At 40.2% G+C, this 15,785-nt stretch overlaps 2 protein-coding genes across 5 annotated transcripts in view; both read right to left on the reverse strand.

Annotated features, from left to right (window-relative positions):
• The window catches only part of LOC110494603 (E3 ubiquitin-protein ligase PDZRN3-B), a 562,549-nt gene that overhangs the window by 294,568 nt on the left and 252,196 nt on the right, over window positions 1–15,785 (reverse strand). The gene's annotated exons all lie outside the window — the stretch shown is intronic.
• The window catches only part of LOC110494605 (contactin-3), an 83,829-nt gene continuing 73,092 nt past the window's right edge, over window positions 5,049–15,785 (reverse strand). Inside the window, exons 17-23 of one of the 3 annotated variants that reach the window (XR_016488048.1) lie at window positions 15,399–15,469; window positions 14,037–14,290; window positions 13,544–13,653; window positions 11,364–11,550; window positions 10,977–11,089; window positions 10,546–10,711; window positions 5,049–10,012 (exon numbers count right to left, since the gene is read on the reverse strand). Coding sequence is in view for 2 of the 3 variants with exons in the window: in XM_021569820.3 (XP_021425495.2) it covers window positions 9,906–10,012; window positions 10,546–10,711; window positions 10,977–11,089; window positions 11,364–11,550; window positions 13,544–13,653; window positions 14,037–14,271; window positions 15,399–15,469 (989 nt within the window). In the remaining variant the exon portion in view is untranslated. The remainder of the gene's footprint in view (window positions 10,013–10,545; window positions 10,712–10,976; window positions 11,090–11,363; window positions 11,551–13,543; window positions 13,654–14,036; window positions 14,291–15,398; window positions 15,470–15,785) is intronic. The other 2 variants (XM_021569821.3, XM_021569820.3) reach the window with 2 other exon arrangements.

The following is a 15,785-nucleotide window of genomic DNA, read 5'->3' on the forward strand; positions in this document are numbered from 1 at the left end:
AGTTAGTCTGCTACCAAATCATGTAAAAATGTGTCAAATGACTCACCTTAGCAAGCCAAAAATACTTGAGTCAGCTTTCTAATTCTTGGTTTGTTAGTTGACAGTTCATCCATTGCACAATCATCTCTCTTTGCGCCAAAATCTAAATTACCTTTGAAGCGTTGGAGCCCCCATTGTCTTGCGTCAAGATGAGCATTAGGTAGGAGTGAAGCCATCTGACATAAGACAATGTCGAGCCCCCTCAGACGGTCAGTGATGATGTCACAGCTCCATATTATTGGTCGATAGACCAATCAATCAAGCATAAAGAGCAGATGATGGTAGCCTACCTTATACGCATGTAGCCTAAAAAGTATCATGGGAGATCATATGTGTACCTCTGAAGGTATATTATGTGTAACTTCAACCCGGGGAACAAAACTGTGACCTAATTTTTGAATGTGTAAGAGCAAACTATTTCAACCTTTTGGGCAGGCTACTACTTTTAAGTATTACTTCATGCCCAAATAAGAATCAATCTTAAGTGAGTTTTTTCACCACACTAAATGTTATGCATTTAGTTAAGCGAAATGCATAACAAAAAGTTTAGCTAAAACAGAAAAAGTCTAAATAAATTGCTTGTGCAATAAGCAAAAGCTAAAGTGAAAGCTGTGAACGTGTATTTCTGGAGTAAGGACAGGCCCACTTTACTGACACTTTATTTACAAATAGCTTCAGTGGTTGGCATTCAAACGCTGCGTTGGCCACTGTCTGACGAGCTTGGCATTTCTATTTAATTAGGAAAATGCTCAGTGCTGCTCAACCCCTAATTACACACTATTCAGAGCATTGGGCTGGTGTGAGTGGCAAGGCGATAGCAACCGACTGTAGACGAAAGTCTCTGAGTGAAGTCGGGGGAGGTGCATCTGCGACAGCCGAAAGTCAGACAATGGTGTGGTTTTCCAACAGAAAGGCTCAGTGCAACATGGTAGTGTTGCCATTGTTTATAAAAGTTGTTCTTTCTAATGTAGAAATAAACTCCAACCCTATATCACACACTCCCAAACTGAAGATACAGTGCCTTGCGAAAGTATTCGGCCCCCTTGAACTTTGCGACCTTTTGCCACATTTCAGGCTTCAAACATAAAGATATAAAACTGTATTTTTTTGTGAAGAATCAAAAACAAGTGGGACACAATCATGAAGTGGAACGACATTTATTGGATATTTCAAACTTTTTTAACAAATCAAAAACTGAAAAATTGGGCGTACAAAATTATTCAGCCCCTTTACTTTCAGTGCAGCAAACTCTCTCCAGAAGTTCAGTGAGGATCTCTGAAGGATCCAATGTTGACCTAAATGACTAATGATGATAAATACAATCCACCTGTGTGTAATCAAGTCTCCGTATAAATGCACCTGCACTGTGATAGTCTCAGAGGTCTGTTAAAAGCGCAGAGAGCATCATGAAGAACAAGGAACACACCAGGCAGGTCCGAGATACTGTTGTGAAAGCCGGATTTGGATACAAAAATATTTCCCAAGCTTTAAACATCCCAATGAGCACTGTGCAAGCGATAATATTGAAATGGAAGGAGTATCAGACCACTGCAAATCTACCAAGACCTGGCCGTCCCTCTAAACTTTCAGCTCATACAAGGAGAAGACTGATCAGAGATGCAGCCAAGAGGCCCATTATCACTCTGAATGAACTGCAGAGATCTACAGCTGAGGTGGGAGACTCTGTCCATAGGACAACAATCTGTCGTATATTGCACAAATCTGGCCTTTATGGAAGAGTGGCAAGAAGAAAGCCATTTCTTAAAGATATCCATAAAAAGTGTTGTTTAAAGTTTGCCACAAGCCACCTAGGAGACACACCAAACATGTGGAAGAAGGTGCTCTGATCAGATGAAACCAAAATGGAACTTTTGGCAATAATGCAAAACGTTATGTTTGGCGTAAAAGCAACACAGCTGAACACACCATCCCCACTGTCAAACATGGTGGTGGCAGCATCATGGTTTGGGCCTGCTTTTCTTCAGCAGGGACAGGGAAGATGGTTAAAATGGATGGGAAGATGGATGGAGCCAAATACAGGACCATTCTGGAAGAAAACCTGATGGAGTCTGCAAAAGACCTGAGACTGGGACGGAGATTTGTCTTCCAACAAGACAATGATCCAAAACATAAAGCAAAATCTACAATGGAATGGTTCAAAAATAAACATATCCAGGTGTTAGAATGGCCAAGTCAAAGTCCAGACCTGAATCCAATCGAGAATCTGTGGAAAGAACTGAAAACTGCTGTTCACAAATGCTCTCCATCCAACCTCACTGAGCTCGAGTTGTTTTGCAAGGAGGAATGGGAAAAAATGTCAGTCTCTCGATGTGCAAAACTGATAGAGACATACCCCAAGCGACTTACAGCTGTAATCGCAGCAAAAGGTGGCACCACAAAGTATTAACTTAAGGGGGCTGAATAATTTTGCACGCCCAATTTTTCTGTTTTTGATTTGTTAAAAAAGTTTGAAATATCCAATAAATGTCATTCCACTTCATGATTGTGTCCCACTTGTTGTTGATTCTTCACAAAAAAATACAGTTTAATATCTTTATGTTTGAAGCCTGAAATGTGGCAAAAGGTCGCAAAGTTCAAGGGGGCCGAATACTTTCGCAAGGCACTGTACATGTGTTGTACATTGTACAATCAATAAATTGCATCGAAGTTGGTTCCTGTTTCAGCTACTTCTTTGGTCACGTTTGCGTGGGTTAATCAAAAACATCCTAATGATTGGTTGCTAATAGAACCTTCCACAAAGCAGGTAGAGGATGAAGTTGGTCAAGAGCAACTGCAGAAACTTGCAGTCGATGGCAATCATGACCTTTGATCACATTACTTTTTTGTAAATTTCATGCAGTTGACATGTAGGCTCAAGTCGGACAATTTTTATCCTCATAATGCAACACACTTTGAAAGGCGGTGAGCAACGATGGTCAATAACTATACAAAAGTGATCTGCTCAAAATGATCTGTAATCTCCCAAAGCCCTCCAAATGTCACAGGGTAAAACGATGCACCAACCTTAAATCAATGTTCAGAATCCACCTGTTTTTCTTATGTTGTTTAAAGTGAAACCAACAAGAAAATATGCAATTACGTGAAGAGATTCAAATGTAATGACATACGCTATATATACTGTAGCTTCTGTACATACTGTACAGGTAACTGCCAAAATAATGAAAACGGTTGAGTAAATGAGGGATAAAATGTGTATTGATGTCAGGTGCTTCCACACAGGTGTGGTACCTGAGTAAATTAAGCAATTAACATCGCATCATGCTTAGTTATGTATAAAAATGCTGGGCAGTCCATTATTTTGGCTACCATGGCTAAGCCCACACAGGATGATAATGCGCCCATCCACCTGGTACAAGTGATCACTGAATGGTTTGATGAGCATGAAAATGATGTAAACCATATGCCATGGCCGTCTCAGTCACCAGATCTCAACTCAATTGAACACTTATGGGAGATTCTGTAGAGCCGCCTGAGACCGTGTTTTCCACCATAATCAACAATTGGGTTGAAAAATGTCTCATGGAAGAATGGTATCACATCCCTCCAATAGAGTTCCAGACACTTGAAAAATCAATGCTATGATGCATTATAGTTGTTCTGGATTGTGGTGGTCCAATGCTCTATTAAGATACTTCCCACTGGGCACAGACTTCAATTCAATGTTAATTCCGCGTTGGTTCAATGTCATTTCATTGAAATGATGTGGAAACAACGTTAATTCAACCAGTATGTGCCCAGTGGGCTTATGTTGGTGTTCCTTTATTTTGGCAGTTACCTGTATGTCTGCATAGCATAGATTTTATTCCACTTGTCCGTATCGCCACTGTCACACCCTGACCATTGAGAGCCATTGTTTCTCTATGGTGAAGTGGGTCAGGGCGTGACTGGGGGTGATCTAGTTTGTGTATTTCTATGTGGGGTTCTAGTTTTGTTTTCTATGTTGGTGATTTGTATGATTCCCAATTAGAGGCAGCTGGTATCGTTGTCTCTAATTGGGGATCATATTTAAGTAGCTGTTTTTCCCAATAGTGTTTATGGGATATTGTTTTGAGTTAGTGCACGCAGCATCTCTGTAGTCACGTTTCGTTGTTAGTTTGTTTATTTGTTTTTGTCTTTGCTAAGTTTCACATTATTATAAAAATTATGTGGAAACCATATCGCGCTGGAGCTTGGTCCGACATTCATTCCAACATTCGTGACAGCCACGTTATGTTCATTAGGTTAGGAATGTCTAAAAATAAGGCTTGAGCATGCATACAGTAGGCTGCATGAATTGCATGCACTGGTTTATAGTTATAATTCAAACTAATTAAGATTAAGGAATATATTGGGCCTGTGTGTGTGTGTGTGTGGTCTTCTAGTTAATATGAGCAGCAGTGAAAGCTCTTGAACACTGTACTCTCTCTCTGATGTTGAAAAGTGATTACATGCAGCAGCAGTGCTTTGTTCTACAAACTGATATGGCAAAAAGTAATCCTTTCTGGATCCCACTGACTAAAAAGCCTTGCTTATCATTGACGTGTGAATCCCGGGAGCACAGCTTTCCCAAGACGTATTGAACTTTGCAATCCCTGCATGAGATTACATGAGGGAACTGTCTTCGACCCAATTAGGCATTACTATGTGTTACCCATGCATGTAAAAAAATCAACTGCATGATACAGCACTTACATATCTGTAATTCTGTCACCCCTCTCTGAAATTTTGCCAAGTTGTCAAAATGATTTACAATAGCTGTGTTGACAACACTCTCAGAGTGGGGATGCTGAAAACCATCAAAGCTCAAATGGGTGTCAGGAATAAATCCCAGCCTGTAGGCTGCTTTTTTTATATATACTAGATGTACCTTATTATGAATATTAAAAGGTCAAATGGTGCTGGGAAACCTTTATCTGTCTGATGTGGCAGTTGAAAAGACCATACTGTAGGTCACATACTGTATGTGTGAAGAGAGAAAAAAAAGTGGCTCTTTAAAGCAAACAACTTGCTGCAGTTAACGTTTTATTAAGTTAGTTTTAGAAAATTCAACACAAAAGCACAAAACAATGATTCACATGCACAATTTTAGTATACAAGACAAAACAGTTACTTTTCAATATGAAACGCAGTTCTATAGGTCAGTTATCTCATGGAGATCATGGATTAATACATCAGTATTAAAATCAAGGGCCACAAGTTGTATAAAATATCAGTAAATTGTCTTTGTAGGCCATCTTTAAAAATATAAATGCAAGCTATTTACATTTGACCAAGCACATTTGTCAGAACTAAAGCGCACTCTAAGTAACCAACATCAGTGTTTTTCATGTCATGTTGTAAAAATGTAAACTCAAACGCAACTGACCTGATGGCTACAATAATTTTCTTGGATTGCATTTTGTACTAATTTACAAAGTACAATCCCAAAAAAGGTACATTATTTCTCCTATATTTTACAGTCAGCAGGGTGTAACATACATGTACATAGCTATGTAAATTATAGGATAGTCTGGCCAAATTTGATAAAGGACTTATTTGTAAATCCACATAGTCTAGCGCTGCGTGATGTGAAGGTGAACTGGTAAGTATATACTATTCTACTAACCAGCATACAGAAATAATGAGCAGAGAATTGGGCATAGGAATTAGGTCTAAGAGTTATACTATTTCAATTAGACACTGTTACTGTGTTATATCTTTACATTTTTTGGACACCACGCGTACTTTTGTTTTACAGTAGTATTATTACACAGTCCCCAGACAGTTTGACACCTAAAAAGCCATTGTTCATCATTTGTAGAAATAGAAAAGGACTGCTATATCAATGTCTCTCTTCAGCCTCAGATTAGAGTTTTTCAAAAAAGAGCTCAAGAGTCAAAAATACATTACAAAAAAAGGAACATGACAATTTTCCTCTCTTAACCAACTCATAACCTTTAATGATTAACAAAATGCTGTTAATTTTCATATGAATTTCAGTAAGGGAATTTATAAATGTGCAGCACTTAAAATCCGTTAAAGGTAGTCGGAACTAGTAGGGGGATGTTACCTAAAACATCAGTTTGTCACAGTAGCTCTTGTAAAAAAAACATGTAATGTCTATTACATTGTATTATTATGATTTTGACTTGTCTCCTCTGGATGAGGTGGACACACAGACAGAGAAAGACTAGGGGAGGACATCTCAAATAGTAACCAACAAAAAATGTGCATCAGGAAGCCCCAGCATCAGTCAATCAAGCAGCTCAATTGTGACAGCTGCAATAATGGGACAGGGGAAATCAATATCCCATTGACTGGGCTGCAGCAGTCTAATCAATGAGCACAGGCCGTTATGAAACCACTGTAGGAGCAGATAGGACAGGCTGATTTCGTCCACTGTTTGGGCTTTACGGGCCTCTGGGGCCTGCACACCTGTTCTGGTGGCTAAGCAGGGACAGAGTCACAGTTACCTTGGATCATTCCCTTCTGCTTTCATTGGACGTTGCAGATGAAGGGAACAGTCCCACAACAACGTGATCCTAGGTCAGCCAGCCCTAATCAGTAACAAAGTTCAGTGAAGGCACAATACCTTATAGCAGTAGTCAGTGGCCCCAGAATGATTGACACATCGTACAATAACATGACCAGGAAACAGTTTCTCCCTCACCATAAGGCTTGTCACAGTTGTAACCTGTAGCAGTTCTCTAGTCTTGTACTTTATACATTCTTAAAAAATAATATGCCATCTAGAACCTAAAATGCTTATTTGGCAGTCCCCATGGGATAACCCTTTGAAGAACCCCTTTGGGTTCTGTGTAAAACCCTTTCCACAGAGGGTTCTACATGGAACCCAAAATATTTCTACCTTGAACCAAAAAGGGTTCTCCTATGGGGACTGCCGAAGAACCCTTTTTTCTCAGAGTGAAGTTTGAGAAAGGGACATGACAGCAGCCAACTTTTCCCTTAATTTCCAGTCATGGCTCCATTGACATGACATAATTTATTTAGATGCTTTAATAACTGCAAAATTATGCTGCAGATTCAATCATACATTTATTATGCCCGGGATCTCTCAGGACCATAAAAGTATAGACCCCCCCCCCCCCCCCTCCCCCCTAATTAATTTTCCAAAAACTGATCCAGAAAGAGTGGATATGTCCGTCAACTTGTAAGACGTTCCAGTGAAGGCACTCATATGTCCTATACTTAAACATGTATGATTTATATATATTTTGCCGACTGATGATCGGAATTCTGAATAATCAGGAGGTCAAATGATAGACGTATTTAGCATTTAGAGGTCATTTGAATGCAGAAAATTACAAGTGGGATTTGTTTGACACAATAACTCTACATGATTCTATTCTAGGGAACCTTAACATTTCACTGTGTGCTGAATGCAGAGTGTGATATGCATCAATTATTAAGAGGAGCATGAGATACAGAACAAAATGTCAAGTCCCATCAGATTGTTTTAAATAGGGGTCTAAAGCTCAGGAGCCAACAGCTCTGTAAGGTGCCTAATACTATTTCACTATGCAGAGAAGAGTGGCTTAGAGGGACAGGTGACCAAACTGGTATTCAGTTAACACAGCTCAAACACAAAGCATACAAGGTAATGGTTTAGCTACAGCTATAAAATCACTTGATCAAATTATTATGATTCAAACAGTTATCATGTAAAACTGATTTGGTCTGCTATAGTGGCCAATTTGACATTAGTTTGGGCATGTTGTCAGTTTGATAATTAGTTGTACTTCTTCAACCTCATAATAATAACTCAAGATGCCATGTACAGTTAGTTATATCAAAGGACGTCCAACCCATATAAACCACAACACATCTCTCCATTGAGCAGCTGACACCACAATTATGTAACATACCTTCATTAAAAACTCACATTACTTTGAAAACACAAGATAACTAAATCTTTTTTGTCAACTACTTTGGTATGTAAATGGGTTTAAGGCATTAGTAATCTTCAAGGATCAGTGTCAAACATAGATACAGTTGATGTCGGATGTTTACCAACACTCAGGTTGGAGTCATTAAAACTCGTTTTTCAACCACTCCACAAATTTCTTGTTAACAAACTATAGTTTTGGCAAGTCGGTTAGGACATCTACTTTGTGCATGACAAGTAATTTTTCCAACAATTGTTTACAGACAGATTATTTCACTTAATCACAATTCCAGTGGGTCAGAAGTTTACATACACTAAGTTGACTGTGCCTTTAGACAGCATGGTTTTAGAAGCTTCTGATAGGCAAATTGACATCATTTGAGTCAATTGGAGGTGTACCTGTGGATGGATTTCAAGGCCTACCTTCAAACCCAGTGCCTATTTGCATGAAATCATGGAAAAAATAAATTAAAAAATCACCCAATAATTTTTTTTGTAGTTCTCCACAAGTCTGGTTCATCCTTGGAAGCAATTTCCAAATGCTTGAAGGTACCACGTTCATCTGTACAAACAATAGTACGCAAGTATAAACTCCATGGGACCACGCAGCCATCATACCGCTCAGGAAGGTGACGCATTCTGTCTCCTAGAGATGAACGTACTTTAGTGCGAAAAGAGCGAATCAATCTCAGAACAACAGCAAAGGACCCTGTGAAGATGCTGGAGGAAACAGGTTCAAAAGTATTTATATCCACAGTAAAATAAGTCCTATATCGACATAACCTGAAAGGTCGCTCAGCAAGGAAGAAGCCACTGCTCCAAAACCGCCATAAAAAAGCCAGACTACGATTTGCAACTGCACATGGGGACAAAGATTGTACTTTTTGGAGAAATGTCCTCTGGTCTGATGAAACAAAAATAGAACTGTTTGGCCATAATGACCATTGTTATGTTTGGAGGAAAAAGTTGGAGGCTTGCAAGCCGAAGAACACCATCCCAACCGTGAAGCACGGCATCATGTTGTGGGGGTACTTTGCTGCAAGAGGGACTGGTGCACTTCACAAAACCGATGACATCATGAGGAAGGGAAATTATGTGGATATATTGAAGCAACATCTCAAGACATCAGTCAGGAAGTTGAAGCTTGGTCGCAAATGGGTCTTCCAAATGGACAATGACCCCAAGCATACTTCCAAAGTTGTGTCAAAATTGCTTAAGGACAACAAAGTCAAGGTACTGTAGTGGCCATCACAAAGCCCTGACCTCAATCCTATAGAAAATGTGTGGGCAGAACTGAAAATGTGTGTTTGAGCAAGGAGGCCTACAAATCTGACTCAGTTACACCAGCTCTGTCAGGGGGAATGGGCCAAAATTCACCCAATTTAATGTGGGAAGCTTGTGGAAGGCTACCCAAAACGTTTGACCCAAGTTAAAAATTTTAAAGGCAATGCTACCAAATACTAATTGAGTGTATGTAAACTTCTGACCCACTGGGAATGTGATGAAAGAAATAAAAGCTGAAATAAAGAATTCTCTCTACTATTATTCTGACATTTCACATTCTTAATATAAAGTGTTGATCCTAACTGACTTAAGACAGGGACTTTTTACTCTGATTAAATGTCAGGAATTGTGAAAAACTATATTTGGCTAAACTTCCGACTTCAACTGTACATATATAATGTAGACATCAGTACTCCCAAATAGAAGTATATTCCATTGGAAAAAAAAGATTTCCAAAATGGTTTTACAGCATGACAGCACTTATGATATGAGAGGAAACTGTTAAATATCATGCACACAAATTCATGTTTTCTACAGAACTTAATTTATATCCTCAATGCATGGCCCCTTCAAAATTCCTGTTCTGTCCAGCACTGCCACAGAGGGTTGCATCCATGCCTATCTGAATGCAGGAGCAGGCTGCTAGAGGAGAGGGAGTGAGGAGGGCCGGTAGGAGGGCTGTGACTGTGTCCAGACATCACCAGGAGGAGTTGAGGAGGAGGAGAGCGCTGATGAGGAATGCGGAGAGATGAGACAGCGATAGCGGATTGAGATTAGATGCTCCCGAACCTCGTGCGCCCATGCCTGAAACCACAAACCAGCAGTCAGAGAAGCTCTTCAAGAACTGAAAATTCCACTTTTCAAAAAGAGCAAAAAAACAAAGTCGGGCAGTTTCTGTCTCTATCTGCTAAATTTGATGACAAGTCGTTGTAAATCAAAGGGCAACTGTGAATTACATAGTGCTTTCCATATCTCTATTTTTAATGGCTTTCAACAGGATAGACCAACTACACAGAGATGATGAGGCTTATATCACATCAGAGAGCAGATCTCTTTGGGGGGGTGGGGGGTGGGGGGGGGGCATTGTACTATTTTATATGCCGCAGAGCTGGGAAGTCAACAAGGAATAATAACCCAATGGCAGAGATGGATTGCGCCACACATGCATTTCTAAAAAGGTTGCATTTCTTGCACCCGAAAGAAGTCTATTACACATGGTTGAAGAGGGATGCAAGAGCCCAAAATAAATGTTCTGTTTGGCTGATTTAATCATCATTAAAGCTTCATCAAGGAACACAGGGAGAGGAGAGGGGAGAGAGAGGAAATGGCAAACGTACTTAATTTGTGGATGTGGATGGGTTCGCTGCCCACACCTTCACCACCCTCACTCAGGGCCTTGATCTGGATCAAGTAGTTGTCGTTGGGAGACAGCGTCAGCTCCATCCTGGTTTTGTTTGTTATGATGCTGTTTACGTCATTGTACCGGTGTCTTCTCAACAGCACCTAGAAACGGCAATGCAAAACACACAATCAAAAATGAAAGATCGCCTGAAATGAGCAGTGAGGAGTGAGGGAATTTAAACTTGATTTGCTGATTGGATGATAAAATGGCTCCTAATGCTTGGTGACAGTAGAGTGAGGTTTGCTGGTTGGAGCTATGGATGTTTTGTCCCTGTAGAAAACCTTACCAAAATGATGGAAAGAGTGGGTTTGAGATGGTCGTGTTGTGCTTGACAAAAGAATAGAGCCACAGTGACATGAGACATACAAGATATCCGATGACCTCTGCCTCTGTCTCCATGGCTATCACAGGACCCCAGTGTAGAGTGAGCAGAGAGCCAATCATGGTCCACTCTACATTCAAAGGAGGCTGGCCAGGTGCTAAGAGAGAGAAGTGATGATGAAAGAGAGATGTTCATATAATACTTGTATAGTTTTACAAAATAATGAGTTTCTGTTCCCCCTAAATGTTTAAGTAAAAATGTATATACAGTACAATCCTACAAACAGCTGAAGGAAAATGTACTTACTACGACTGTGATAATTGTAGATTCTCACCTAGCTATCTTCAAGATAAATGCACTAATTGTAAGTCGTTCTGGATAAGAGCAACTGCTAAATGACTAAAACATACATGGAAATGAGATTCACTCACCTGGCTTCTTGGTGGTGGCGTTGATGTGTGTAGACTGTGGCCCTGTCCCTGCAGTGTTAAAGGCGCACACAGCTAGATAATACTGTGTGTTAGCGCTCAGTCCAGTCACATTAACCGCTGAGTAGTTTCCAGAGGTTCTGACTTTGCCTACTGTGTCAGGCTTGGTGTCATCTTCCCAGTACACCACCTGTTAACCAATGGAAAGAAAACAACAAGAGGTTGAGATATCAGACACAAGCAATTTAATTCTAGCCAAAGGGACTTTTTTTTTTTTTTACTCACATTATTAGAACAGCCTCATCATTCAATCTGTAATGCCATTTGGTGTGCAGTGGAGGACTGGCTTCCCAATCAATGATATATGGGTCTTCAATTTTTTGATACAAATAATCTCTAGCCCATGGTCATTCTACAAAGGCACCCAAGAGTAACCTCAATAAGTAAAATGACAAAGGGCTTGTTTAACACAGTATAGGGATATTCTTGTCACAATAATGTGTTTAAGATCCACTGTTTTTGGTTCAATAAAATGTATTCCCCTTACAAATCTGTATTTTCAATGATAAAAGTACAGTTTCTGTACTTAGAAATGAACACATCCAGCTACAGCATGGAGGAATATCGTATTCTCTTTAACACTAGACAGAGCAATTCATTACTTTCCTTGGGGGTATTAGCTTTCAATTAACGGTGCAGGTGAAGAGATATTTGATGAAGCAAATGAAGCAAATTAAATAATCCAATGCTAGCTTAGGGTCATTTTCAATATTCATGTTTCGGGTATGTTTCGGGTATTAAGTGACATAAGAGTAAAGTAAATAATTAGAGAGAAAATGTGAAGTCTGTTCTTGGGATAGGCACATCTATATTCCTGTTATTGGCCATGCAACTAAATTAACCTATTAGATACACATTTTTCATGCAGAAAACTTAACAATATACCATACTGGAGTAAAAAACTAGATCCATACTGTAGATCTAGATCCATACTCTCTGCTGCCAGTGACTGGAACGAATTGCAAAAATTGCTAAAGCTGGAGACTTACATTTCCCCAACTTTAAACATCAGCTATCTGAGCAGCCAACAGATTGCTGCAGCTGTACATAGTCCATCTGTAAATAGCCCACCCAATCTACCTACCTCATCCCCATATTGTTTTTATTTACTTTGCTGCTCTTTTGCACACCAGTATCACTACTTACAAACCATCGTCTGCTCATCATCTGCTCATCTATCACTCCAGTGTTAATCTGCTAAATTGTAATTACTTTGCTACTATGTCCTATTTATTGCCATACCTCATCATGCCATTTGCACACACTGTATATAGACTTTCTTTTTTTTTCTATTGTGTTATTGACTGTATGCTTGTTTATTCCATGTGTAACTCTGTGTTGTTGTTTCTGTTGCACTGCTCTGCTTTATCTTGGCCAGGTCGCAGTTGTAAATGAGAACTTGTTCTCAACTAGCTTACCTGGTTAAATAAAGGTTAAATAAAAATACAAATATATATCTATTTTTTAAATTAGATGATGGGCATATTATCAGTTTAGACCTATCCTGCCAGTTTGGCTACTAACACAAACAATACTAATGCATCTGTCTGTGAAAGGTGTCATCTCTTTCAGAATCCTATGACCTCCACTGTACCCAACCTTTAAGGCTCAAGATGCATACTAACAGCTTACTCCCTTAAAAGCCCCTCTCTCTCCAATCCTGTTTGCTGACCTGATAGCACTATTGTATCAACACAATAAAGCCAGTGCCATGGCAACCAAAGGGTTTTGTTCCAGGGGGCAGAGGTGAGCAGGATTGAAAGAGCCCTGGGAGAAAAGGAAAAGCTCTTCTTGCGTACTTAAATGGATGGATGAGAGCTTTTCTCAACTGGCTTTAAAAGCTGCTGCAGCTAAATGGTGGTGGTTGTTAGACACAGCTACTCTAAGCAGTGCTGGGACAAATACAGTACGTATAGGAATCAACATATTAACAAAATGTTGTCAAGGTTACAGAACTCCTCATGATATCTTATAACGTGACATGTTACAGTACACAGCACCCCAGGTGATATTTCAAGAACTGTGTGTTCAAATAGAATAAATTAAGCTACTGCTTTACATATAAACACTAGAAATGGCAATGTGCATGTGTTGTTTTATTGAGGAAATTGAGTGAATCCTACCTCATAACCCATCACTCTTTCAGGGGTGACGGGGAGGGCTTCCCAAATCACTTCAACTGTAGCTGCAGATACACTCCTGCCCCAAACCCGCTTAGGAGCCTCACTGGGGACTGCAGAAATAGAGAGCTGGTGAGCACCCCACAGACTCATTCAACACCATCAAACAAACTAATAGGAAGGAGAGGAAAGCAGAGAATAGACCTGTAGATTCACTGGATGGAGCTTTTGCCTCCACTTGGTTGTTATTGGGATCTGACTTGCATGGCAAATTCAAATAACACAGTACCTCACTGACAGCCCAGTGTAGTAAGTGTCTGCTAGGATTTCCTGTAATCTACCCCTGCAATAACTAATATCAAGTTGACACTCCAAGCTTGAGGGGGAAAGTGTCTGAACCAACGTATTTAATCTTTACTATAGAAGGTTGTGCCTCCAGAATGAAAAGATTAGGCGCGGTTTCAGCGTGACTTCCACTGGCAGCCGCTTCCTTTACCTTCCTCTGCTGAGAACACTGTGGCTATGGAACTGAAGGGGCCTTCCCCACGGTTGTTGTACGCCCCAACCTTCACATCAAACGGTGAGAAAGGCGGGATGGTGTCGTTGCGGAAGATGTATCGGGCCACCCCGGGCGTGGAGATGACCACTCGTGTCCAGGTGATGGCACCCAGCGGCCGGAAGGCGATGATGTAACCGAAGCCCTCTCCATTCTGCAGTTCCTCAGGCACGGGCTGGGAGCGAAACACAAAACTATAGTGATATTAAAACGCATACAGACAAATACACTGACACCCCTGCGTTTGTCATCAAGCACCTGCCAAAGAGGTCTTCAACCTTGGTTGCAATGATTAGATGTAGTGTTTAAACAATGGTTCCCCAAATGGCTGTGATTTTATTTGGTCCCCTAGTTTTCTGAGCAAAAAATTATTACATGTATTTTCTTTATAAAAAATGTGATTTTAATTTAGCAAATCTGTTCCAAAGTACTCCCACGCATAATAGAGAGATATATGTGATCATATACAAATCTATGCAAGGTTTGAAATGATTATGTTTTAGTCAAATATTATATATGTTTGGGCTTCTTGCTGTCAATTTGCAGTCCACAAATGATTTGTGATGATGTTCAGGCCCCCTGACCATTGGCCGGCGGCTGAATGTAGTTGATGATCCGAAATCACTGATTGTTTCATTTTTTCTCTCCCTGCATTAGCACATAATTGTGGATGAAGTGGGCTTCAAAGAAACAATCGCTGTCCCTCAGTTGAATCACATTGGAAGGGAGAAATGGCACTCCATGACCAGCACAGAAGAGAGGGCTGGCTCTAGTGCCGATCATAATATTGCTCCATTCAATTCTGCACAATTAAGCAAAACCATTACCTGGCTGTGGAGAGGACAGTAAAACCATTACCCGGCTATGGAGAGAACGGTAAAAACATTATCCAGCTATGGAGAGAACAGTAAAACCATTACCTGGCTATGGAGAGAACGGTAAAACCATTACCTGGCTGTGGAGAGAACAGTAAAACCATTACCTGGCTATGGAGACAACAGTAAAACCATTACCTGGCTGTGGAGAGAACAGTAAAACCATTACCTGGCTATGGAGAGAACAGTAAAACCATTACCTGGCTATGGAGAGAAGAGTAAAACCATTACCTGGCTATGGAGAGAACAGTAAAACCATAACCTGGCTATGGAGAGAACAGTAAAACCATTACCTGGCTATGGAGAGAACAGTAAAAACCTTATCCAGCTATGGAGAGAACAGTAAAACCATTACCTGGCTATGGAGAGAACAGTAAAACCATTGCCTGGCTATGGAGAGAACAGTAAAACCTGACAGATAACTTACCTCCCAAGTTATCACTAATTCAGATTTTGTGCCTCCTCCGCCTCCAACATCAGTGGGAGCTGTATCAGGCACTGTAAGGCAAAGCCCAGAAGAGAGCAATTTTAAGGCTTTTAACATAGCTGACAGGACTATATGCCATACGTCTAGTCTCATGACACAGATTTACAGATTATCCCAATTGTTTACACACTAAAACTGGCCCATGAGGCACAATGACCCAAACCTGTAACTAATTTAGTTGAACGAGACACCAGATCTGCAATACTATTGGCACATGTTTTGCTTTACACTCAGATTGCATTTCCATAACATTTGACAAAACACAACACACAATTCTCTACCTTTGACACAACCTTCACAACTAAAATGTCATGTGTGCAAATGAAA

Source organism: Oncorhynchus mykiss, chromosome 17, assembly GCF_057628025.1.
Source record: "Oncorhynchus mykiss isolate SJ-2025 chromosome 17, ASM5762802v1, whole genome shotgun sequence".
Classification (NCBI taxonomy): domain Eukaryota; kingdom Metazoa; phylum Chordata; class Actinopteri; order Salmoniformes; family Salmonidae; genus Oncorhynchus; species Oncorhynchus mykiss.